Source organism: Aquila chrysaetos, chromosome 3 (genome assembly GCF_900496995.4).
Source record: "Aquila chrysaetos chrysaetos chromosome 3, bAquChr1.4, whole genome shotgun sequence".
Lineage (NCBI taxonomy): Eukaryota > Metazoa > Chordata > Aves > Accipitriformes > Accipitridae > Aquila > Aquila chrysaetos.
This window is the reverse complement of record NC_044006.1, coordinates 46223436-46250983: the sequence shown is the minus strand read 5'-3', so window position 1 is coordinate 46250983 and position 27548 is coordinate 46223436. Positions and strand designations below refer to the sequence as shown.

General features: G+C 38.6%; 1 protein-coding gene across 2 annotated transcripts; it reads right to left on the bottom strand.

The window, feature by feature from the left end:
- Positions 1-1951: 1951 nt before the first annotated feature.
- Positions 1952-27424, bottom strand: ANKMY2 (ankyrin repeat and MYND domain containing 2). 2 transcript variants are annotated; one of them, XM_030008898.2, is made up of 10 exons: positions 27200-27424; positions 23874-23938; positions 15167-15305; positions 13198-13293; positions 10857-11020; positions 9514-9728; positions 8273-8408; positions 6310-6438; positions 5740-5881; positions 1952-3522 (listed from the first exon to the last, which is right to left on the bottom strand). In XM_030008898.2, the coding sequence occupies exons 1-10, from the start codon at positions 27264-27266 to the stop codon at positions 3299-3301; spliced, it is 1377 nt and encodes a 458-aa protein (XP_029864758.1). In that variant the 5' UTR covers positions 27267-27424; the 3' UTR covers positions 1952-3298. The 2 variants fall into 2 exon arrangements, with proteins under 2 accessions (XP_029864758.1, XP_029864757.1); XM_030008897.2 differs by having other exon boundaries at positions 10857-11016; positions 13194-13293; positions 27200-27423.
- Positions 27425-27548: the final 124 nt, after the last annotated feature.

Genomic DNA, 27548 nt, shown 5'->3' with positions numbered 1-27548 from the left:
CAATGTCATTTCAGAGTAAATTTCATTGATTTCAAATTTTTCGATCAAATTAGAGGCACAGTGTGTCTGGCCTGGAATATTTTCTGCCCCTGTCTTCTTTTGATTGAAAAAAAAATTAAAGTGAAGAGTTCTTTCAGTTTTCTGCTCAGAGAATGCTGCAATGCAATGTTTCAACATGAAGAATTTTATTACAGAATCTTTTTTAACAACTACTTTAACATTTTCCCCAAAGAATATAGATTTTGAAAAGAAAATACACATTTTACCGGAGTAACTGTTAAAGGATTTTAATATGACTTCTTTTAATCTTTTTGACATATAGATGGGGTCAGACAAGACAATGAGTTAATTTGTACATATATAATCTTTGATGGTGACAAGTCCATCAAAACCTCTTAGATTTTTTGGCCCTCTCACTGTTGCACACAAGTGTCCCAGGAATACATAGATTAAACAAAAAAACCCTACCATGGCATCCAGAAGCTCTTTATTATAATGTTTGCTACCTGTTCACATTTGTAGTTTGTAAATGTTGGATGCTGTCCAAGCCACAAGTCAGTAGAATCACCAACTGCCAACATGTCCACCTTACTTAAAGGCAATGCTTTCCATATATTCGTCCATTTGAGCTTTGTCAAAAGGTTTGAGTCTGTTTTAGAGCCATTAGTGAAAAAGGAATGTTAGCTATTTATATGCAAAGAAATACTCAAATTACAAAGGTAATTTCAAATTTTGCTGAGAATTCCCTTTAGTTAAATGAAGAAAAAACCTTAAAAATCTACCTGCATCAAAAATCTTAAGTGATTTGAACATGCAACATTTAGTTCACTAGAAGATACGCTCAGATAGTTTCAGAAGCTTTTATATATTCTTAATTCAGTAAGATTTCCCAGGGTGAAGAGATAGTCAATATTAAAAATCACAGCCTAAAAGTAAACTAGGGAGCAAGAACTGTGATGAAGCCAGCTAGACAGATTCACAGCCGCTATGTTCTTATATCTAGCAAACAGCTAGAGAAGAAGTGAGAATTCCATTTTTCCTAGTGGTGGGGAGAAAAATCTTTTGAACCACGGACTCTTGAAGGAGCAAGAGTGTGTCTGTTGGCTTTGCGCTCCACAGCTGTCTTCTCACTTAAAACCTTGCTTAAGGAATCAGTAAATTGCATGTGAATTTTCATTCTACTTTAAGTTCCTTAGAAGTAACACATCACAAGATGTTTTCTCCAATTCATGATTATGCAAGAGCTAGTCATTACCCCAAGTTTATGCAGGACCTATCAACCATGATCTTCCAACAGAAGAGCTGTCACCAGCTCAAGCTGATGAAGGCAGAAGTAGCTCTGGAGCGTCAGTGTGCACTGGGACCCTAACTTGGACTGCAGTTGCTCTCCTCTGAGACTTGCTGCAAGAGAGGGACATGTGGCAGCCTCTGCTCATAATGACTTTGAAGCCTTCTCAAGTTAGAATGAGAACAACTGCAACTCTATAATCTGCGTCAACAATCCCACACTTCACACGTATTTCCAATGTTCACACCTTCTCCTATTGCTTGGGCTTTTCTTCTTTATCGAGAAAAAGCGTTGGCTGGCAGAATGAAAGCAGGATTTGTGCTGTGGATTTTACCATACTTCTGAAATCCTGAATCATTTGTCCTAAATGGTTTGCATTTTCAGAGAAAACTTAAAGAGCAACATGTCCCTGTGAGCCCCAGATGCTACGTGTAGAATAGGGAACCAGCAGCACTTCTGCATTCCCAGATCCATGAGAGGATAGTGACTACATCGTGACTCAGCATATCTAAGTTCCAGGCATATGTCTCTTGCCTGGCAACTGTCATGAAATTAAACTCGTACACCCGAGCTACAGGAGGCACATGCATGTCCAATGAGAATGTCACCCTATGTCCCAACAGGCGTTACAGATGCAGTAAACAGAATTGCCACACAGCTCCCTTCTTTTAAAAAACTTCCCTTTATTCTTCACAATTTACTAATCCTTGAAATTAAAACACAGGTACGTTCCCCGCACAGGTGCATTTATGTATCCTCACTCTTACAGTTTTCAGAATATTAAACAAAAACTGTCAATATATTAAATAGTAAAAAATTAATAGCATTTTTCCTCTGTTTTGAGGATGGTCCTTATTCCTCTAAGTTGAAGGATATTGCCATGTTCAAAACACCAGTAATTCATCCAACAATTACAGAATCTCAACTTTTGCCATCCTTATGCAGCAAGCAGTATTTTCAGTTGTCACATTCCCATTGATTTCATGAGACACAGTACTAAATCTGAGTGAAAACAGCATAGTTAAGGGAAGCTATTTTCTAGATACAGTATTTAGTTGAAAGCCTAAGTGAAATCCCAGTACTATCAATGCACACATGAATTTTCCCATCTAATTCACTGTGACCAAGTTCAGCATGAACAATATTAAGCACCTTTTATGTTTATGAAATAATTCATAAGCAACATCCCATTGTGCTCTAAGGCATCTTTACCTGAAAGCTGAGATTTAGAAACCATTATTCTTGTCAGTCAAATTATTTTAAGTCATTCTGGTCTTCCCTTCATTAGACTTTGATAAACTTGGAATATTTTTGACCAAACCAATAGTGAAATAATTCTGTTGAAACACACATTTCACAGTCAGCTTGAGACATCTGAAACAGCAGTATCATTTAATAAAATTGCCACAAAATAGACACTATTGTTGTGCACTCACTAGTCAAAAATATTTACAATAATGTCATGAAAAGTTGAGAATTCAGATGAATATCTTCAGAAACTTAACTGCTATTGAATTCCTTCAGATAAAGCTTCATAAAGGGGTGTAAAAAAGCAATTTAGCAGTTGGCTTCCCAATGCTTCTAACTACAGTTCTGCGTACTTGCAGAAAAAAAATATTTAAATTACAATTAAAATAAATTTTAGGTTCTGAAAACATGAATAATCCAAATAAAATGCTTTTTATTTTTCACTAAGTGGCTGATTAACCACAGATACTCGTAGATTTTTACTATGCTTACTGTTGGTATACATACAGATGGATCTATGCCACTCTAGTTTTTAGCAGATAGTAAATACCTATTTTGACAATCTACAACAGAACCTGAAGTACTTATAAGACAAATTAGCCAGTATTTCATCTCCTGATGAACAGAGACATGCTGTCTTTCGAAGGGAGTCTTGCATAAGCCATGCTGTAAGAACTTGGACATGGTCAGCCTAAAAAATTCTTTAGGACCCTTGAGGTACAGGGACATAGCCAGAACTCTTAGTCCCCTCCTACCCTCTTCTTACTCCTCAGAATCTTGAATTTTTTGAAGAGCAATGTCAGCTAAGCCAGTCTCACTTTCCAGTGGACTTTCAGGGTGCAGGGCTAGTGCCTCCATCTCTTTGGTAAATTCACGTTCTTCTGTTTGGTCAGTAGCATGATTCAGATCCATTTCTTTGGTAGCATCTGGACAAGGATCTGACTGTTCTTCACTTGTAGAACTACCCTCTACTAGTTGCACTTCATCTAAACAAAAGAGAAATCGCATCATCAGTAAACACTGAACTCATCTGCAAGCAAACATTTTTATTATTGAATAAACGCTAGGAAACTTTGCATCAATTACAAGTGATTAATTTGACCAAGTTATGTCAAAAAAGACCTAAGACACTAGAGTTCTGCTTAAATTGGTGTAAGATTACTCTGAACTAACCGTACACAAAGCTCTCATTAATTTATCTTCAATTTTGCCATACTTCTTTTTAATATGTAGAGGAGCAGAGTAGGACACTACAGTTATTTTAACTTCCAATTCAAGCATGTTTTATTGACAATATTCTTACAGTTAGCTTTTCAAAGAATGGCTGCAGGCCAGTTAAACATAGAGTACAGGTGGGTTTCTGTTTTTCTTAGAGGCATGTATGTGATTACGTAGGAAGCTTTTTTGCATATAACAGACTGAAGAAATTATTTGCTAATGAGCAGTTGACCACAATGAACTTTGGTTGAAGTGAGTCATCCTAAAATTTATAACCTGACTGCACGGAATGGAATTAGCTATTGCACCTTTACTTTTCAAGCAATGTTTTCAGAGAAAAAAAATGGTTAAATAACTTTTTGCCCTGATTCTGCTAAGTAGGGGTTGTGTACTAGCAATTCTGAAAAGAAAGAGGAGAAAGCCTAATTGGGGGCCCAGGCACCTTCAGAAGTACTTAATCTTGGTTTCTTATTCTCTGTTATGATTGATAGCCAGCTAAAAACACTGTCACAGCTAGCCACAACACTGCCAAAGACCTGCCAAAGGCCTCATTTGGCTATGGAGCTAACTGCCTTAAGCACAGGCTGAAGCACAGACTTCCTTAACACTCACCCTTGTACAGTGGAAACTCTTAAACTCTTGGTTTTGCTTGTAGTTGCAGCTGTGGGATTTTTTTTTTTCCCCTTTTTTTTTTTTTGGTAGCGGGTTATTACTAGCTTTTTAAAATAAAACTGCTGTTCATATGAAAAGCTTTGATACCCCACCATTCACAAGGTGACTTGAAGCTACGACAAATTCACTGTTTTGCTAACAATGCATAATCTGATAAGGTCTATAGCATGTTGGACGTCTATCTGAAGAAGTTAATGAAGATTAACATGTAGATAGTGCAGCAGTAACATGTCAAAAGATGTTAGCTTCCCTTTTTAGGGAGGGAGGGAGAAGAGCCATCCACCAAGATCCTGTCTCTCCCTCTGAAGAGGACAGCACCTGGTCACTGACTTGTTCAGTTAATATGAACCTGCAAGTGTGTGTATTTGTCACCATTGTGAGGCATCACACTGCTCACAGCTCATTATGTTTTGCTGTATTGGTATGCAATATATTCAGGGATTTCTAGTATCCTTGCCTCCAATTTCCACAGTCATTTTGATCCCACGCAACAGCAGCTCTTGTTGTAACAGGATCATCACAGGAAGCTGTTGAAAACTTCAATAATTACTAATTTATATCCTGCTATATTTTCTAGAGTCCAGCTGAAGTGAAGAATACTACCATTGTTAAGACAAGCGTGATTTGTCCAGTGCACTTCTACAATCCTTAAAACAAGGGAGGGGGAATCTAGTAAGTTGCAAAAGAGAAAAAGTGATTTCACCCCCAATTTTCCTATTATTTCACTTACAGAAACATTGTAGCAGAGTAAGTTAAAGGGGGGGTGATATGGTGTTTTTTCTGTTATTATGCATTAATTATTTGCTTATTGAAGGGAGAAAAACACCGTTAACAGTTTAAAGACTAATGTTTTCTTCACATTCAAAGTACACAACACAATTAACTTAATATTGTGATTATGAAGAAGAAAGTATCACAGGAGAGTTATCATCTACATTAACCTTTGCAACTGAAGGAGCGGACTGCTTGCTTATTATCCAACTTGTCCTAACACCTCCAACGAAAGGTAGAGTAACGTGAAACTTCTGCATGATTTTGATTAAAGATTTGGATTTTGAAACAGTGCAGTGCAATTCAGAATGCTTTAGTTGTAGAAACCTGTGTAACTCTAGCATTAAAAAACAGATTTTAGAAAGTACACAGTATTTGTAAATTGAAAGACTAGAATTCCAACAAATGCAGGTATGCTCTTATGTTACAACAAAGATTTTTCTTTCAACCTCAGCTGTTCCAGATTTTAAGACCTGTTACTGTTGTTCCTTGTGGTGCGGTTAATGCAGCATTCGTTTCAGTAAGCAAACTATAGATCTAACCTTTCTTTTGCTTTTTTTCTTGTTTCCTTTTTTCTTTGGCAGCTTCTAGTTCTTGTTTCTCATGAATTTCCTTCAGGGTCTTGCAGACTTTTTTGTGGGTAAACCAGTGTATTTTCTGGCAGTTCTGGTCGCAATACATCACCTGAAAGTTACCAGAGCTATCAATTCATCTTCATGTACTAAAAAAATATACAATATTCTTGCATTCCTTAGTGTACCAAGTTAAATCTCTCTATGTATAGTACTTAATGGTATTTTTAAGCAATTTTTGTAAGGTCACATGGAGTGATTCTAACCTATATAAAAATCCATAAAGAATAGTTTGTTTTGTTAAAGCTGAACATACGGAAATGTTACTCTTTCTTCACTCTTAAACATACACACTTGGAAATCCAAGTACTCGTGAATTTCAGGCATCTCTCCCAGAAGTAGATGGCTTGCACATTTTCAGTGTAGGCATACATGCCATTCCTCCTAAGTCTACACAGTAAATAGTGAAGCATTCAAAATCCTCAGCACCTCAGTGGCACTACTTCTTGTGATTCATTATAACTATTTATGGATTCTTACCATTTTACATACTGAACATCTTTTGTCTGCTCCCTTTCCCCCACAAGTTGTACAGAATTCAGCATCCACAAAACCCACTTGGCCAGTAATAGCTTGTGTAAGTACAGAAAAAGCTGTAGGATCAGAACCCTGAAAGGTAAGACAAACAGTGGTAATGGGATTAAAAAATAACACTATCATGAAGAGGGACGTGCAAGAGAATAACAAAACAAGCAATGCAAGCTTCCAACTGGCCAGCTGCAGTCTCACTGAAGATGCTATAGCAGCAAGAACATAAAATTAAATCATAGAACTTCAACTAACATGTACAACTTAACATGTATATGGTTAGATAAATTTTTGTATATAAAGTTAACTTAGTGCTTACCTTCTGTAGAAGGGAGGATAAAAATTATCATTTTTTTACTCTGTAAATTATTAATAATACTATTAACGAACTCAGTGTTCTTTACACACAGTCACCCAGTTGTAGATCATATGCAGCAGGTTTTTGCAGATTAGTCTGTGCTGGCACACAGAAAGATATTTTACTTGCCACTGATATACTACTGTGCTCAGCGTACTCAGATGCTACAGACCAAATGGTCAGAACTTGAAATCGTCAAAACAACTATTTGCATATTATTATTTAGATATTGTTTGCAGTATCTTTCCCATGCAATACAAGCAGTAAGATTTAGTATATTTTACTGGTAACCATAAATTAAGACTATTATTTTGGGCAATGATGTAAACATTAGAGGAAAAAAATGCCAAGTTGCTCCAGCTCTAAGTAAATCCTTAAACTGTTGGACTACCATGGAATATGCACGATCATAACTACTACGACAATGCTGAGATGCCCAGACTGAAGCCAAGTAATTGTACATGCCAAAGGTCAAAGGCTTCCAGACAAATAAAAATTTACAGCATCTCCTCCTTTCCAGTTCTGAATAATGGACAGAAATCCAATGTAACAAACCATATTTCTTTGAAGGCAGAAAAGACTGCAAGCTCTTCTAAGAAAAAAGGGACAGGAAGGAAAATGTTTACTCTAAAGCAAGTCTTAATGCATCATGATGGCTTATGTTTTCACACTGTATTTATTTTTCTGGCTTAGACAAACAGTAGGGATTGCACTAAGCCTCAGGACATTTTAGTAGACTTGGAGCCACTTAAGATGGAGGCTATTTTTAATTCACTCAGCATAATCCAAACACATCACAAAATTGTTCCACTTCCCCAGTATTAGTGCATGTAATATCTAGCTCTCGGAGACTAGAAAGAACATTCTTAAAAAAGAATAGTAACTCTTGTGTAAGATTTATTATGAAGTAATTAATACTATTATAATAACAGTGTGTTAGCAAAGGCATGTGAGGAAAACTGAAGTTAGATTTTTTACTTTTAATTTTGATTTCCTAATTTAGATACACATTTTGCTCTACATTGCATCATCTTGCCTCTCTCTGCGATAAAAGGAGCATCACAGAATGTTTTTTCTTTTTCTACCATCATATTACCAACTTTTCATGTACACTAGAAATAATGAATGCATTAAATCTAGGAAAGGATCTGATCTTAAATTGAATTTAGACTGTGAAAAAAGAACACAAAATGAGTTTCACCTGTGTCTGAATCTGTGATTTGTAAAAGTGAATTAGCAAAGAAAAACTGACTAGGCATCCCAGAGTAGGAAAAGAAAGCTCTGAGACAAGAAACAAATTATTTCAGTTTTCTTTAAAAGCTGAGGTATTTAAGCACTCATTATGGGCACAGGAAAAAACTACTAGTTGAAGTATTTAGAGCATTTTCCTGCAATACGCAAAATAAAATTCCAGTTTGCCAGAGGGTTCAGGGACATCAAAAACCTTTGCTTAATGTAACACATGGCAGAAGCTGAGAAACAGAAAGATGGCTTAGTTTAAACTGAATTTACTATGCAAGTTGCTTAGGAAGTATTTTCTTGATAGGAAAAACTTACTATTTCAACAGGAGCAATACTTCTCACAAGCTGCTGGAGCAATGTAGCTTCACAGTAGGGAAACTTTCGGATACTTTCTCGAATTAGCTTCTCTTGATATACAGGGAAACCATCTTTATCTCTCCCTTTCAAGAGACTAAATTTTTAAAAACCAACATCAAATAAGAAATCACATAGTACATGATCAAAAACAAATACACAGCATGCTGTACTCTGTCCTCTTTCAAATTATAGAGAATTATAAATCAAAATAATTTGGCAACTTCATACATAAACGTGTTTAAATGCAAATGAAATTGTTTTTATTCTAATGCACAATCATTATGAAATATAAAATAACTAAATGTACACTCTGAAACCACTACTCACTGTTTCAACCACACAGAGAAAAATAATCATCTACAGGTAGACTAGTATCTACATCTGACTAAAGTAGTGAAATGCTTTGTTGTGTTTAAAAATGAGCATTGTAAAAATAAACACTGAAGAATGCACAATACTTTACATACAAATTCTGCTTTACTTACTTTAATAACTTGTTATAATCCTGATGCCTCTATATCTATCTGGTTGGCTCCTACTTTTTTATATGGATCACTGATAAACTATTTGATGTCAGTATGTGAAAGCTGACTTCATTTATTTTCAGTATCATGTAGAAATCCATGGAGGTCTATGGGGAATGCGATCCTTCTAAAAGCCAGGCCACTTACTTTGATACTTAAGATCAGGCAGCTGGTTTTGTAACTCTGAGTGGGTTCTGATGATCTAAGTGATTTAACAGTCCCAGTCTCATCCAGAGCCAGTGGGATCTGCAGTTCTCAGTTGCTTTAAGTGTTTTTGGAAAAAAAAAAATCTCACCCTGTATGACTGCTGGAGAGCAAAATGGCAAGAGAAGCGTTCCCAGATGATCCATATCGGACATTGAGAAATTCTTTTTTCAAGCCTATCGTTCCCCTTTTTCTCCACCACATGTTGCTTTCTGCTGCTTCAAAGTGTATGTGTGATTGCCAAGCTCTAACCAGTTCCAGCAGGGAGCTGAAACTCTAGGAATGCTTCCTTTGTACCCCTGGAAAGGACAATGCCACTTCAGACAGAAAAAAGGGAGTCAATGCCACCCTGAAGTGACTGCAGCTGGGATTATTTTGAAATTTACTTGGCATAGCCTTTATCCAAGACAATCTAATCTATTATTACAGTTGTCTTTTTCTGGTATCTGTAAAGCTGGTTCATACACATACCTTTTGATAAATCCATCTAGTTTATCCTCTCGCTCTTTTAAAAATGTAATACATTTCTGGAAGATGCAACTGATGTAGTGCATTTTCATAGCAAGTACTTCATTCATATCTTTCTGCTTCATACATTTCTCACAAATTAGATCCAGAACCCTGTAACATTTCTGCAGCGCTTCTACTTCAGCCAATAGAGGGTTCTCTTTTACCAGCAACACAATCTATGAGAAAGATTGAAGAAAATGTAATCCAGTTAGGAACTAGTATTTTTAAACTTGTGCATTGGCATTTTTAAACTTGTGCATTGACATTGTACGATATAGCTCATTGTAGCTAAATTTCAGTGGAGTTTCTAATATTCTTCTACTTCCATCTTATGCAGTCTTCCCCTTCTTTTTTCCGTTGTAATTCACAGTTCCCATACAAGAAACATTTAAATTAAGACTGGTATTAAAAATAATAAGGATTTTTTTCAAAATACGAACCTGAAGAATCAAAACTATTTCAAAAGAAACAGTTACAGAAACTACCATACACTGTCCTAGAATCTCTTTGCTTTTGAACACCTAAAATAAAGTGGACTTGTATCATTTAAGCAATTTCACAGAACACATCAACCTCACATAATCTTGGAGTACTTCAGGTGGACTAGTAAAGCACTGAACTAGCCATTTTAAGAGGAAACTGTATACTCTACTCACTAAATTAGCTGCCACTGGTGCATTACTCTTTGTATGTACTGTAGATACCTGGTTGGCAACTGCTGACACGTTCCTGACTTTGGATGGCAAGCCCAAGGAACCTGACTTTGAATTTAAGTGTATTAATTTCTCTGAACTACACTGGAGGATCAAACCATAAAAGACATTATTTTCAGCAAATATACTGGGAAGTAAAAATAAATCTCTCTTGCACATACTTTCAGAAACAGCAGCAGATGTTACTACGGTGAACCAGTGATAAAGGTAGGAAGATACATGCTGAGACAAGCATTGAGAGAACAATGAGGTTTTGTTAAGATAGGAAATTGTTTTATGCTTCCACTTCAAGTGGGGCTAGGAAAAAAAGAAAGCCAAAAAAGAAAGCTATTTATGGTTACTGATGTAAAAAATAAGAATCTCTCCACTTAGGGGTGTTAGTTCAAGATTCTGGTGTATATAAACACTGAAATAGCTTCATTTTTTAATCACATCTAAATGTTGAGCCTGATTCTTTCTCATTTTCAGAAACATCTGAATTAGTGGATAATGCTTTTGATCTCAGTTGGACTCTCAGAAGAGCTGAATGCTTTCTGACATAAAGAAACAGTTCCCATGCCACAAACACATACAATTTTCATATTACTCCACCTTAACAGGATGCATGTTAGTAGTAGTAATAATTTTATGCAGAGGCCCAGCTAATTTTATTGGCAGTTTTGGTTCTTTATCTAAGCCTTGTGGTTTAGTATAGTAGTCCAGCCTTTCACGTGGAAAGAAGTTGTTGATGACGGTCACACAGTCATGTTGACCTAAAGGCACACAAGAAAAAAAATCACCAATGAAATAATAATAATAATGATGATGATGATGATGATGATAATAATAATGATAATGATGATAATAATAATACCTAAACCCAAATCTAATCTAAGCAATACAGATGAGAATTACCCACAAAGGAGCTTAGCATGATACGCTTTGCACTGGTAACAGGCAACTCTTGCTGTTCTTTTGTGTATAACTTTTATGTTCAGTAAGTGTAACTTACTGACTCCCAGCAGGGAATGACTTAATGAAATCTCATTTTGAGAACTCTGTCCTGTTCCTGCATGCTCTTTCCCTGGTAAGCCAAAACTAAGAGAATAGGTATTTCTTCCCAAAGTTATATTACACTAGTAGTCTCATACTAGTGTTAAAATTTTTCAAGGTAAGTTCTCTCCACTTTGTACTTTCAAAAATTAATGACATTTGCATTGAGACTTGTAAATTTTCAGACCTGAAACAGATAGTAGCGTATTAACCTAAAGTGGGAGAAATTATAAGAACAGAACATGCTTAAAATTTACCAAAAAAAGAGGGGACTGTGATTAAAGTAACAAGATGAGAGAAGTTACACCCCCTTCTTGTTTTCTACATCTGACAATATGATGGATTACTTGGCTAAAGGGAAAGTAAAATTTAGCTTCTCTAGTTCAGGACCACATTCTTTAAATTGATTGATTTATCTTGGCACTAATCCTATTAATCAGTAGAAGATGACACAGCCAACCAAATTCCAGCATTTAAAACCCTCCACTGTTTTAGAAGAGACTGTTCTAAGCTAATAGACCACAGTGTAAGACAAATGGCAGGGGAAGAAGTATCCTCACTTCCCACACATAGACAGATGAATTAATGTTGATTGGACAGAGAATAAAAAAGAAAACAGGAATGGATTCCAATGTTCAGACTTTTACAGAGTAGCGTATCTTAGTATGCCTGAAAATATTTATTCGATCTTGGTGATGTGATGAGATTTTAAACAAGAATTCTCCAAAATGACATTGGAGATAATATTCCCCATTCCTTAATAATTCAATTCAGCATCACATTGGAAAAGACTCTCCAAATCCAAAGTATAATTAATAGGAGTGGACTTCTCTGACATATTAAGTGAATAGTTAAGGTTTTACCGCTTGAACCTGAAGTCAGCTATGTCAATCTTTTCCTCTTTAAAAGACCAGAATGAGATATGATTGAAATTGAGACTGCACTAACTTACTATTCAAGGAAGTAAATCTAAATGGCAAGGTAGGCTCTTGAATCCAGAACACCTAATGGACTTGCAAGGGAGTTCTCAGACATTTAAACAATATGAGAAGGTTGTGTTGAAGTGAAAATACAGGTCCTCATTTTTGGTTGTTGGGAAGGTCATCTGGACAGCAATAGCTGAGTCATTAAAATGACTCTACTTTTTCTGGTAATATTTTATCACACATTCTTGCTAGAAATAGAGAAAAAGTGGTATATTTGGGAATGTTAATCCAGGAATCTCCCAGCACTGTCAAGATGGGTAAAGAAGTAAAAAGGGTTTAGAAAATAAAGACAAGAAACATAACAACAGAAAAAAGCCTGGTTTCATGTTTTCCCCAGGATCACACAGCATACTGGAATGACAAATATTTTCTCTTTTTCTAGTCAAGTTCAGGTCAGTAAGTACTGACTACCTCAGAACAGGTGCTGAGACTTCTCCCTCTCCCAAATGCGGAGGGATAAGGGCAGGAGGTGACTCACCACTAGCACCCAGCATGCTCATGGCAAAGCTCAGATGAGAGTTCCTGACTCCTAGTGCTACGTTTGTTCCTTCCCACAAAGGAAGCTCCAGTTATGCACTTTGTACTGCAGAAGCACCTACCTGCACTTCAGACACCTCAGATCTTACCAGCTTCCTCTCACAATTTGAAAAGGGATGACATTGCAAAAACTTGCACACTTGAAGAACAGCAGCATCTATTCTTACAGATAAGATCATTTGTGCTTTTATGAAACAAAGCATGGGTATAGAACACCAATTGGCTCTGTTACAGGATGAGATGTGGAAAAAAAGCTGAACAACTGTGTCAGTTCAGAACAGGTCATTAAATAATGTTTCTCCAATAAAAAGCACAGAATCTAACTTTTTACTTCTTTAGGAATTTAGGAAATGATAACAGACTTTCACTTTACCCCACAAAAGCAGCCATCTGAGCTGCTGTCCTTCCCACAGAGTTGACAACATCAGTCTCTGCTCCAGCCTCTAACATCATCCAGGTGATTTCTTTGTTTCCTGAATTTGGGGAGAAGATATGGGGAATGAGAGAGAACAAACCGGAGCTTGTAATTCTTTATGCTGTAGAAAAACAAGGAGCGAATTTCTTAAAGACTAGGAATAACACTGAGGGAAATGAATGTTCTTAATGTTATTATTTTAAGAATGGATTAAGAGAAAGGCACGGTGCTGCCTCCTTATTTATGGTTCCAGAGGGTCAAATCAAAATAACTAAATTCAGGCAGGGTATAACTCTGCTCTCTGTAATGCACATTCAGCTCCCCGTGGAGCTTATGGGAGTCATATGCATGTAACTACACTAGAGCTTGGTCCCTCTGGATAGCAGTATCGAAGGAAATTCTACTAATCTAGTTTGACAGTTCAACTATAACATTTGCTATTCTAAGAAGAAAAACAAATCCAGTACTATTATGTAGCAGGAGCATAAAGAAGAGAACAGATTGTTCCTTTCTCCACAGCAGGAACTGGGTGTTCAGACTGGGCTAAATACCAAGTAAAATGAAGCTAAAATTTGATGGGAAGATTAGATGACTTAATTGGTGCCCTTCAGAGACTAATAAGGGCACTTGCCACCACTCGTGCTGGTTTTGCTTTCAAAGGTATTCTTACTTTATCAGGTTTTGTGCATATGCTAAATACAGAAAAGTGAATATAAAAAAAGGAGGTGGTGGATGGAAATGAATGTTTCTGATTTAAAACAAAGGCATTGCATTGGTAGTGCTCATGTACCTTTTGCACTCACAGATAACAGACCTTGAAGTCAACATTCAGAAGCATTCAAACCCAGGATGTTAAAAGCTCAGCTGTGAGAAAATGGTAAAAATTCAGCATACTCCATAAAGCTGCAGTCATTTAACAACCTCTAAGAGTTTGTTCCCACCTATCTGCTGCAGCTCTGATATTGCTCAATGCCACAGAATGCTGAAGTTTCCCAAATCTTTTTACCAAAGTTTTAGCTGAAAAGCGATCTGATGATCCAGTTAAAGTTCATATACATGCACATGCCTTTCTTTTCTTATGATGAAAGAAGGCAGAGTTTAAACTCTACCCGCCAAGAAATCTTACTTCCCTAGAATCTACTTTTTGGGAAGATATAAGTGGCCTAGTAAAGAAGATACTTAAAATAACCTAATATTCCCAAATGTAATCTTTTCCCCAGAAGAAACAATGTTTTTTAAGTAGTGTCTCTTTCTCACTCAAGGACATAATTGTTCCTTTCATCAGGGAAAAAGAATAGTAAGAGGAAAGCTGCAAACCACCACTTGAGACAGGAGAAGATATATACAGCTATAAGTACTCTCATGAAAAAAAAATAGTGTAAGAGAGGAAGGAAAATTAACGTGAGAAAACATGTTTTTAAAACTTATTAGATACATTTTTAAAAGCCCACAACATAATTGCAAAAATAATGTAGAAGAAAGGCAAAATTTCAAAAGTACTGGATTGATTTGCCTCAAATACTACTAAATGCGACTGATTTGTAGTCCTAAAAAAAGCAGTTTGGTGCAGCATCTTTTTCAGTATAACACAGTATAGTTAAACAGAATGTATCCCACTGCACAAGAAAACTGTCACAGGAGGCTGAATTTTGAGATCTGTAACAAATAGGACAAAGTACAGATAGACTCTATGCCTCCGAACGCTGAACAAAATCAATTTTTATATGAAAAAAGTTCCCAAGCCTGAACAGTAGCTCTCCTGTTCCAATGTCCTGATGATTCTACTGTCTTGACATATTTGCATGGTTCACATAAGTAACAGTAAACCTGAATAATAAAAACATGTCATCATTTTCCTTTAAATTATTAATTTATGGCAAATTGTACCCATCAATGTCATAAAAATCAGTGATCTAAGTTTAGTAAGTTACCTGAAAGTCCAGCAAACATCAAGGCAGTATATCCATGCTCATGTTCATTGCAGTTAACATCAGCTCCATGTCGCAAGAGCAACCTGCACATGTCTACTTTCCCTTTGTACGCTGCATGCATTAGAGGGGTCATGCCATGCTAACAAAAGAAAGAAGGAGGAAGTGGCATACAGAAAAGAATTCGTTACATCTCTTGATCTTCATACCATTGATAATTTTTACTTGTACATACATATTCAGTATAACTACCAAAGCCTCACGTAATATTTAAGTTAGCAACAACAAAAAAGCTCACAAAATCTTCATGAAAAAATATGGTTACTAACATGCAGTAGATTTTCCATTTCCATGTCACTTTTCCAATTATGCTGTGCTATATATTTGAAAACAGACCAGTGTTGAATAAATGAAAGCCATTTACCGCTGATTTGTCATTGGCCTTTTGTATAAGACATTAGCATTAAACTAATGCTTCTGCTAGCAGGAAAAGCTTGTTTTAGAAAATTTGGTAGGTTCCTAAGTTACTTCTTTTCTCCCCAGCATTATATGATAAGCAACAAGAAAATTAGGAATAGGGTCTTGTTGGTTTTGCCATTACAAAGATTTGCAGTTTCTGAAAACCATCTTGCTCGTTTTTAGTCATGATTAGTGGTAATTGTGCTATCCTCCTCTCTCCCATTTATCCATCCTTTTGGTATTATGTCTGTGATCTTACATCAGCCAGAGCTCTGAAAGTCCTTGTAAAGATACACAGCTCTAACTAGACTTTAACAACCACACAGTCTCAAACCTTGCCTTTTGATAAACTGCACCAGTACAAAAAGGATTAGCTTCAGCAAGGAAGGCACTGAGTTTTTATTAGAGTTGCACTGATGTAATTATAAATGCAAACCTGGGCAAACCCTAGGGGAAATTTTCAGAACTAGGGTGAATTGTTAGTGCAGGTTCTCTCCCTCTCAAAGGGCAGGGAGAAGCACATTTTTGTTTGAGAAAATTGCATGACATTCCGTTTTTAGAATTTGATACGCTTTTTCCAATATGCTGTTTATTTTCACTTAACATAAAGTCAGGATTCATGTTATCAGCCAAGACATAGCAATTGCCCAGGAACATTCTCCAACACCTAATACAAGGGGGTGTGCTTTAGTTTGTCCCTGAAGGAAATCAAAATGGCATTTTCTTCCCCCTTTTTTTTTTGCAGGTTAAGGCTGTGTGAACAAATACGCTCATGTACACCATTACTGCAGCTCTGTAAACATATGGCAATGTGATACTCTGAAATAACGTAATTGTCAGTTTGAGCCTCAATATATTTCTTGTTTCAATTTATGATAGAATAAAACCCAACTGAGTTAAATTTATCAGTATCATTTTCAAAAAATTCTTAAAGGTGAGGGAAATTGGGAAAGTCAAAATTATAATAACAATTTTAAAGTATTATATTTTCATTATTTCCCATACTAACTGAAAACAATAAAAATTATTACTTCATGCATTATATTTTAGTAACCTGAAATATTTTGGTAAACTGCAATATGAACTGCCATTAAAGAAACAAAAGACCTGGAGAGATCACTTCAGAGACATGAAACAAATTTGTGATTGTTTTTGGTAGGTTTCATTTGTGGTCCTATAAAGGTTAAGTAAAGGCTTTCTATCCTAATATCTAAAATATGTTATGTTACGTTACATTACGTTACATTGACAGCAATTTTTATGGGCCAATCCCAGCCTGGAGTCATAGTATAGATTTGCCTCCTTTAGCAGCGCAGAAAAGTACTGCTGTAAGGGGATAAGAACACAGTAAGGTTTTTGACTGGAGAGGGAAGTTTAAGAAAACAATGACTTTAAGTTTGGTTATATCTTGAATGCCAGCTGTTTCAATTACAAAATCTGTCTGAAGATTACAGGACAAAGGAATGGATTGGGGTTTTTTGGGTTGGGTTTTTTTTTTTTTTTTTTTTTTTTGTCATCCCCTCCTCCTGGGAAACTTTTTTTAAAAGCCTTTGATTAAATTTTGAAAGTGTCAGGCTGTGGTGTGGATCAAAAAAACGTATCAAGCAGAAAACATGTAGACAGTTGTTAGAAAATTGGATTTAAAGTCACACTGATATCAGCCTTTCACATTCACGGCAAACAAAAAATGGACAGGCTAGACACAAGCTTATCTGGAAAAGCTTGGTATCCTGTATTATGTCCCTATGCAGAAACTGAAATGACTGCAAATACTCTTCTCAGCCTGAATATCAAAGACAGGTCCAGCAACAGTCTGTTTTCTGACAGATGACATTTGGATTGTCAATACAACATACTTAAAATACTAAACTAGCAGTCAGTTTATTAAACATACAGATGAAACAAAGTACCTAACATAGGATGAAGAATCCATTTCCTAGCAGCTACTATGTAACATTGTTCTGACTAAAAATCCAGTCTTTTAACCTCATTTCCTAGGACAAAAATGAATCGTTCCCAGTTTCTTGTTTACTTTGCAGGGATGTTACATGGTTTACAGGGAGCAAAATTAACATCGCCCGTCTTCTGCAGGGCTATAAGTACTCCCCATATGTCTGACTGTACCAGGGGAATAGAGTTTGCAGTGCCTCTAGAAATAGCATGGCACCTCCCTTGACCAGGTTCTTCAGCTCATCAACCAACAAGGACTCCCTGGCACAACGGGGCTATGCCTCATGGCACAGCCCGCCCAGCCATTACACACCACGCTTCCCAGTTCCTGATGTTGAAAATATACTAGAAGTGGACTGAGGGATGGGATTCCAAGAGGTAAGGTGACTTAATACTGCCATGGTGGGAGAGCCAACTGAAGGGAAAAAAAAAATACTACAGGGTCAGTGGGCTGAATCAGCTAACAAGGGAAGAAAAGGATGCGTGGGGAGGCAGGAGGAGCAGATGACTACCAGATCCAGGAAGGGGTTGGACTCCATCGCCAGAAGTGGGGGAAGAAGCAAGCAGGTCAGTCTATCTCTTTTCAGCACCTGGGAGAGGTGTACATCCACAGGATGAATAAAACCAAATTTATAAAGATAATAAACTCAAAAAGCAACCTTCCGCCTTCTAGGAACTAAGGAGGAAGTTTTCAACAACACTGTTTCTCAACCTTTGTTGACCACAGGAATTGGGGAGTGTGGGGTGGCCAGGGAACAAGTCAGGACAAACAAAACAAAACAAAAAAAATCATAGACCATCTCGCATGCCAGTGACCTGCGCATATTTGGCAGAAAAACTGACTATGTTGTGAGCATTTAAACACTCATGCTGACTGTGTAAGAAAACAAACATGATACACATACATTTTTAAAAGCCATTGTTTTGTGGATAACATGCTGACGATTTGCTCCTAAGTAGCCACATAGACTTGTGTTACTAAGAGAAAAGAGGAATCCAAGTGGTCCCAACATTCCCAGTGTTTTACACTTCTCACACTCACTTCACCCTTCTTCTCAATCATGGAAACTTGGCCAAGATTGGCACACATAGGCTGGATCACACTGGAGCAGCTCCCTCAGCAGGCATTGGGCCACACCACGACATTGCCTGTGTGAATACTGTGCCATTGTGAATACTAGCTACCTAGAGGGAGAGGGCTGTAAAAACCCCAGCTGAAAAACTGCTGTAGACACTTGTATGCTGACAATGTTAAAGCACCCACCTCTCCTTTCCCCAGCTCATTTTGCAATGAGGAACCCAGCCCCACATACACATGGAAAGAGTGCCTTGTTTATTCTTTAGATTCAGGCAACTATACCAGTTCTATTAATTCAGAAAATTACAAACTAAACGCATAGACTGTAGGTTTGGCTTTTATTTGAGACAATATTTGGGAAGTTACTAAAAAAGAAACAAACGATGCAAAAAGAGCAGGTGCCCCAAGGAATACAGAAATACTACTTGATGTATGTCTTCAAAATCAACTCTCCTAAATAAAAAGGAAGACCACCACTGAAATTAGACCAACTCATTAAGACTGGTTCAGGTAGGTATTTGGAATTGGATTGTAAAAATATCTCCGACTTTTAACAGAAATGGTACTGAAGGCTGCTAGTCTAGAAATACATGACTTGAATTTTCATCAGACAAAAGCCTTTAGAAATTTCACCCTTAAAGCTTTTGAATAAGATTGCCTTTACATATCTTAAACTTACTGCAAGCAGGACAGGATTTGGAAGGTACTCAACAGATACGTGCACAAACAATTCTAGCTATAGCTAAGTATGAACTAACTAGAATATGAAATACTGTTCAGCGAGTGTCGATCATAGCTACAGTCCTCCTTTGTAGTTATCTTGCTGAGCTGTTGGTTTCACATATGTAACACATTAGATTCCTCTGATGATCTTTCTGTTCATCTGCAGTGATGAAAAGTTAAAGTCTACATCAATCAGCAACCTGAACTGAAACCAGATAATTCTTAATAGCTGTTGAATTTTCTTTGGTTTGTGTATTTTGAAACACTATGTAAAAAGACAGAACTCTTTCTCCTCAATAAAGGCCAAGGATCTGGGCATTTTGTGCTACCATAGGAAGTTCACACTGGAATAGCATAGATAACTATGAAGGGTTCTTAACTGAAGAACCCTCTGCTGAACACAATCAGTATGAGTAAAGCTACACATTCCTCGTACACTAATAAGCAGGCTGCTGCTGTAATTCCTAGAAAGTATTCAGTGCTGTAATTAGCATATAGAAGTGGACTGTTTCTAAAAGATGTATTTTATTACAGAAGTGAACAGCTGAATTACGAAACTGGAGGAAAAAAGTAATGCTGCTAATGCCAAATGATAGTTCTGTATACAAGAAGATTACGAATGACCTTAATATTATTTTAAATACAGAAAAACTGTGAAGCCTTTTCAGGTCAAGTCTCTCTGTTTAATCTGCAGAAAATATGGGATTGTAGTACTACCGTGCTCCTTTGCAACTTTAACTACCAACATGACTGGAAGAAACTTCCACAGCTAGAACATCCATATGCTTCCTCTAAACCTCCTTGCCGTAATAATCTGAAAGATGTTAGCCACACCCTGCAAATGGATGGAGTTAAAGTCAGCAAACAGCCAACATGAAGTCACAACACTATTTACAAGCTCTGTACTCCCAGGGGATCGAAAATTCCTGAACACTTTCTTCCATATTACATTTCCAAATTAGCAACCACTCCATCTAAAATAGGACAAAAACTGACTAAGCAGCATGCATTTAAAAGAAATATATTTGTGTTTATTTTGCATCCCTTTCCATAGCCCACCTATTTGTCCTAATATTTTGGGACACCTGAGCTTAAAGGTTCCTGAGTAAAACCTGAAGTTTTGAAGTTGCCAGAGTCAAACTGTTACAGACAAGTTTTGTGGAAAAGCTATGTACTTCTTTGTTTTCATAAAGACAGTGATTAAGCCTAAACACTTTTCCTTTCTTTGACTACCTAAATCCACAAAGAAACAACAACAAAAAACCTGATCTGGTCAGAAAGGATGCTGGGAAGAAAACAGGACTGTATCTGCTGGATGTCTACAACCTTCTGGAAGATGGGCATCTGTGAAACTGATTTGAATAAAGGGGTCTTACTCTGCTTTCAAGTGACCTACTGCTCCCAGTAGAGCACTGCAGATAGGAGGTGGTGAAGGGTAAGCAAGTCTTGGCACGTGGGCAGAAAAAGCAAATAGACTTAGAGGAGCAATTTTTTATTTTTTAAATACATGTAACAACAGCAGAAGCAATGCTGAAATACTGTGTCCAGCTCAGGCCCACATTTTTGGAGGAAGAAGCTGAAACAACTGGAAAGGATTCGGAAGAGAGCCATGATTATAGCTCAATTGCTGAAGAAACATAACTTTAGGCGATACTTAAAAAGTCAATGCATTTGGAAGATGTTAAAATGTGACTTGGTCCTTGTCTAAAGGTACATAGAGAAAAGATTGCTGACTGTCAGTAGTTTTTAACCTAGAAGAAAGCAGATCTAAGCAGTTAGAATACGTGGTCAAACCAAAAATCAAAGGGACATCTTATGTGTTTATTTTTTTTTAAATCAGCAAGTGCAATATATAACAGCCTGCTTCTGGATGCTGTGGATTCTCCAGCCTGTGGAAATTATTAAATTGTGACTGCATGTTTGCTGTACAACGACTAGAAGAGAGAATTAAATAAAACCTGTGCTCATTCTGTGGATTCTCTCATGTAAAAAGGACTTTAAGGAAGGAAATGAGTTCTTGGTTCCCAACTGAATTGTGCTGCCATTTCAATATCTAAGCATTCAATTTTCAGGGCTGTTTCCTCATTTCTTAACATCAATAAAATAAGTAACAGTTGTAATATAAATAATAATGTGAATTTCAGGATAAACAGCTAAGGCAGCAGGGGAAGAAAGTAAGACCTGATGCATTCAAATCAGTCTCCAGTTGTGGTGACGTTGAAAAACATATGAAGCTAATGTTTAATTATACTCTATTTATGTATAGATATTAGAATAATACATTGGAAGGAAAATGGTTTATAATAGAAAAGTTCTAAAAGTTGAGATGACTGATGGATTAAGAATCCTAAACAAATCTGAACCCTCTTCTGTTCAATACGCATCATTACACACCACTCTTGAGGATAAACAGGAGACTGCAAATAGTCCATTCCATGAACTTGTCTTATGTGCCTTGGCTGTATTTAGTCAGATGTGAGCATTAGGCAAGTATTGTTAACACTATTTCTTCTTTAACAATAGGCTGAGGCATAACTCAGTTATGGTTTCTATTAATAAACCATATCCTCTCAACAGTAGTCCTGCATGTTGCACTAATACTGCATCAAGGGTGCAGTCATTCAGCACTAGTTCAGCAATTACACTAAAAGAAAAGCTTTTAAAGCCCATACAATAAAGCACACTTGCAAACATACGTACCTTGTATCTTGGGTTCCCAAAGTTTACTGTAAAGCTTAGTTTGACTAGTTTGTCAGAAGCTTGTTGAAATTCATGCATTAGAAATTAAGGTTTAAATCATAGAATCATTTGGGTTGGAAGCGACCTTAAAGATCACCTAGTTCCAACCCCCCTGCCATGGGCAGGGAGAACTTCCACTAGACTAGGTTGCTCAAAGCCCCATCCAACCTGGCCTTGAACACTTCCAGGGATGGGGCATCCACAACCTCTCTGGGCAACCTGTTCCAGTGTCTCACCACCCTCATAGTAAAGAACTTTGTCCTTACATCTAATCTAAATCTACCCTCTTTCAGTTTAAAGCCATCACCCCTTGTCCTATCACTACCTCCCCTTGTAAAAAGTCCCTAAAAGTCCCTAAATATTTAACTGTATTTAAGAACAATCAGAAAATGGATCTGTTGGCAGCACAAAAAAAGGCTAACAATATTCCATGAAGATAACCAGTAGATGAAGTGATAATTTTCCTCCACTCAGCATTCACAAGACCACATCTGCAATACCCTGTCCAATTTTAGGCCTTCCAGTACAACAAAGACATGGATAAACTGCAGCAAGTTCAGCAGAGTATCACCAAGACACGGTGGGAACTTGAGCACTTGTGCAGTAAAGAGAGGCTGCAGGAACTGGGCTTGTTCAGCCTGTAGAAGAGATGGCTTTGATGGGACCCAACAGCAGCCTGCCAGTGCCTACAGGAAGATCATTGAGAAGATAGAGCCAAACTCTTCAGTTATGGTGGCAGGAGGGCAAGAGACAATGAGAGTTGAAATAGAGGTTCAGACATTAGGGAAAAACATTTTCACCATAAGCATATTAAGGCAGTGGAGTAAGCTGCCCAGAAACATTATGCAGTCTCCATCCTTGGAGGTTTACAAGGCCAGACAGTATAAAGCTCACAGCAACCTCATCTGACCTCGAAGCTGAAGCTGCTTTGAGTAAGAGGCTGAACCTTCTGAGGTCCCTTCTAGCCTGAATTTCCCAGTGATCCTATGAAATGATAAAGTTGAGAAAAACCACAAACTGACATTTAAAGTGATAAATTACACAAGGTTCCTTTAACCTTGTGTGATGTTCGTATCTGTTTCCTCTTCTTTTTCCTTTTACAATTTTTTTCTAAAGTGTGCAACATTAATACAAAGTGTAACGTGGAAGCAAAACTGTAATTGCCCACCATGCATGTTAGATCAATGTGTAATTTGTCAATTTAAAGGTCCACAAACTTCCTCCCATCTTCAGGTATCACTTACAGATTTTATCTTCTACATGTCTGTCACATCTGCCTCTGCAAGACAGTGTGTTTTCCACTTCTAACTGCTCACTCTCAAAGCCTGTTTACTGTTCTGCAAAGATAAGGCTTTGGGTGATGAGATGCAAGCATGACATGGGGACAGGTATTCTTTATCCACACTGTCTAAGCGGAAGGACTACAGTTTGGTGGAGGTGACAAGAAGTCAGGGAGTGTCCCCCATGTGTGTTGCTGCAGTGTTCATCTTACCTTACAGACACCAAAGTTCATGCTGGAACTTGAGAGAAAATATAAACAGTGTAGTACTTTAAGTAACATTAATCTTTAAACTTTCTTCAAAAAAAATTAGGAGTTCTTCACTTCCAAGGTTCATTATTCAGCTGCAGGCTGGAAATATGTTCAGAATAACTCTGATTTCCAGGCGTCTGTATAGCAATGTTAATTAACAACAAGAAGGCCTTCAAACCTAGTATTTTCCTTGCTAAACCAAGCATAATGCTTGTACAGTTTCACTGTACCTCATCCAAGCAATTGACACGGACATTCTTGCTGCCCAGTAGCCTTCCAGCCTCCTCGGTGTTTCCTTTAATTAAAGAAGAAAAAAAAAAAAAAAAAAAAGACACAGAGAGAGAAAAGAGGGTGAGAAAGGGAATAAATTGAGAATCAAGAAGAGGAAAAAGATCAGTTCCATTCCTGATTAGAATCAACACCTTTGTAGATTAACCACTTGGGATGGTAGATTAACCACCAATAAATCCATCACACTTAGTAACAAGGCTTAGGAACAAACAGTGTTCTGCTCTAGAAGCTAAAAGCCAAGAAGTCACAACATCAAAGAGTAGTCTGAGAGCGTGCACTAGAAGTAAACTTCCATTTTTTTTAAAGTAACTGATCTACACACACACAAGGACAGAACACTAATACATCTCTTCATAAACAGCACCAGTACAATTCTGAATGAGTATAATGATACTGAGCATTTTAACACATTCTATATTTTTACCTCTTTTGGAGCATCTTATGTCTAAAGGAGCTGTCTAAATTCTCACAAAAGGAAATTATGCCATTTCAAAGACTTTTCTGGTCCGAATTAAACATGCTTTATCATTTACTCCCATCTCCTTTCCTGTTTAAATTTGAAATTTGTAACATTCCACTTCCTACACCCACAAAAGTAGAAGGAATTTGCTTTTGGTAATAGAGAATAGAGGTGGAAAGGACAAGGACCGAGGTAGCTTGATCACTGACATTTCTAAAAATTTCCAAATGCATAAGTAGACTGAAGTCTGAAAGAAATTTGTGCAAGGAAAATTAGGCCATAACTTTGTATTTTTCAATTTGCTACAGGAAACCTTTCAGTTAAGCCACAGATCTAAGAACCTGATTTAAAGCCCCTTGAAGGACTGTCAATACAGCTTCAACAGGCATGCAAACAAATAGAAATAAAACAACATTCAAAGAGTCTAAGTTTGGGGAATTAAATTTTTTGCAAATTAACAGAAACTTCTGATCATGGATTCAGTCATAAGCAAAGCTCTTTCAGCAATGATGTGCTTAATAAAAATAAGTATTACATGCTCATTTTAATGACAGGCTTCATGTTTATCTTCACTATATCACAAGGAGGTGCTCATCCAGCAAATTCTCAGCAAAGCAGCACTTGAAACTTCAGTTTTGGCTCACTTTCTTTAAAAAAAAAACCCCATTGCAAATACTGGAAATAATTTCTTTCTTTTCATAAAGCTTTTAGTGTGGTTTAACTATACTAAACAGGTGTCTTTACTTTTTTTTTTTTTAATTATTTTAGGGGAAAAAAGCCAGACACCCGAGTCATCTCACACACTTGATAAAGACTCAGTAAAATACACCAACTGACAGTCAGGGCACTGTCAACTAGCCTACTCCCCCAAATATATATATTTTTATTGGTTTTGGTTTGTTTTTGTTTATTTGTTGGGTTTTTTTTGTTTGTTTGTTTTTTTATACATGTGAGAAGCTTCCTAGGACCCGGAGTAGTTTTCAGAAGAACATCCCAGCAAAAGAACAAACATCAGAAAGAGCAAGCCTTCGAGGGGTGATCTTCAAAGTAAATTTTAATGCAAGTAAAGAAAAGCGAAGTTGCATTTACAAGTTCAGAGTTCTGTATGACAAAACATTGAAGGATTTCCAAACAAGACACTAAACTGACTAGTCAGACTTCTAGAACAGGCTAGAGCTTAAAGCTGGAGCCAGGCTGTTCACAGTGGTGCATGGTAGGAGGCCAAGAGACAACAGACAGAAGTTGAAAGTAAAAGAAGCTTCAGACTGGATATAAGGAAAAACATTTTCACCACAAGCCCAGTAAGGCAGCAGAACAGCTTGCCCAGAGACACTGTGCAGTCTCCATCCTTGGAGGTTTTCAAGGCCTGATAGAATAAAGCCCTAAGCTATCTTGTTTGACGTCACAGCTGACCTGTTTTGAGCAGGGGGTTGGCCTAGAGACCTCCTGAGGTCCCTTCCAAACTGAATTATCCCATACCCTTAATCATAAGCATCAGGTAGGTTAGACAGAAGCATCTGCAAGACAAAGGCCTGAAACTCTGATTAAAGTGAGTTAATCAAACTGATTCTGATCCACAACAAATTCATTGCTGACTGTCCTATGCTTGTGTCTGACACAGAGGAATGTTTTAATACAATTGAGAGTGAAGCCCCAAAACTATAAATAAAATTTCTTATGGGTTCAAATTGCCTCAAAACTACATAGAGAAACACATGGAGCATATCAGGTGTTTTTAGTTTACCTCCAACTAACAAACACCCCTCACAATTTTCAAAATACTGTTTGGAGTTTAACTATTCAGATAGCACTGTGAAATTCACATTGCCAGACCATGCAACCCAACTGTTACAGCAAGCAAGACAGAAAGCCCCCCTGAAATAAGCATATGTGCCACATAACGTGGTGAAACTGCAACACTTGGATGAAATGCAAAATAAAACAGTGTAAGGGACCAGAGGTGCACAATACCCTGGTCAAGCTCAAGTTCTGTTAATTTAAGAACATCCTGTCTGCAAGGACGCACTGGTGTGGCAACAGCACATAGGGAAACCTGTAACAGGCTAAAGAACTGGATTATCCCCAAGAAAACATTTTTTTTGCAGTGCGCGTCGATACAAGTCATTAGATAAACGTCAATGTACATTACTAATATAAATAGACCTAAGAAAGATGTAAGCTTTCCTCGGCAAGAGTTCGACCCTCACAGCTGGGCTTCCCCAGCCCGAAGGGTACAGCAACGCGCACCCCCTCCACGCCCGGCAAGCACGCCAGCCCTTGGCACTTCCCGGATGACACAGGCCTGCCCCACGTGACGCCCAGTGCGAGAGAGAACCGCAGGGAGAAGGGGGACGGGGCCCACAGGCGGCGGCTAGAGGCGGGCGGGGGGGCCGGCCGGCCCCTACCACGGGCCCCCGAGATCGGCGACCCGAGGAGCCCGGCCGGGCCCGCCGCCCGCGCCAGCGCGGCCGGTAACGGCCGCCGAGGGCCGGCGGTCTGCCCTTCGCCCGCCGCCACTAACGCCGCCGGCGGCGGGTGTGAAAGCAAACCCTCCTGGCGAGCAACCGGCGGGGCCGGTGCGGCGGGGAGCTGGCCGCGCTCTACGAGGCCCGCCGGAGCCGCGACGCGGCCCGGCCCGCGGAGGCAGGGGAAGGGCAGAGCGCCGCACAACACTGCGCCGAGAGGGGCGGCGGCAGCCCGGCCAGCCCGCGGCGAGGAGGTGGAGAGGCCGGGAGCGGGGCCGGGCACACCGGGGCGGCGCTACCGCCCACCGCCGCGGAGGGGCGAGGGCCGGGCCGGGCTCACCTGCGGCGATCACTCCCAGCAGGTCCTTCTCCTCCGGGCTCAGGTCGCCTCTCCTAGGGGGAGCCATCGCGGCCCCCCTGCCTCCCGCAGACGGTAAGGCGGACTCGGGACGGTGCCGCCCGGCGAGGCGAGCTCAGCCCGGCCGCGGCGACAGCCCAGGCCCGGCGGCTCCCCCCGAACACCCCCGCCCCGCGGCCGGCCCGGCGGCGCCCGCCCCCGCCCCGCTCCTCATGGCGACTTCCTCCCACAGCTCCGCCCTGCCAGGGGCCGGCCCGGGATAAACCATTCCCTCCCAGGTGTGGGGGGGATTGGGTGCCGGCAGTCCCCCTCCGCCGACCTCTCAGCTCGG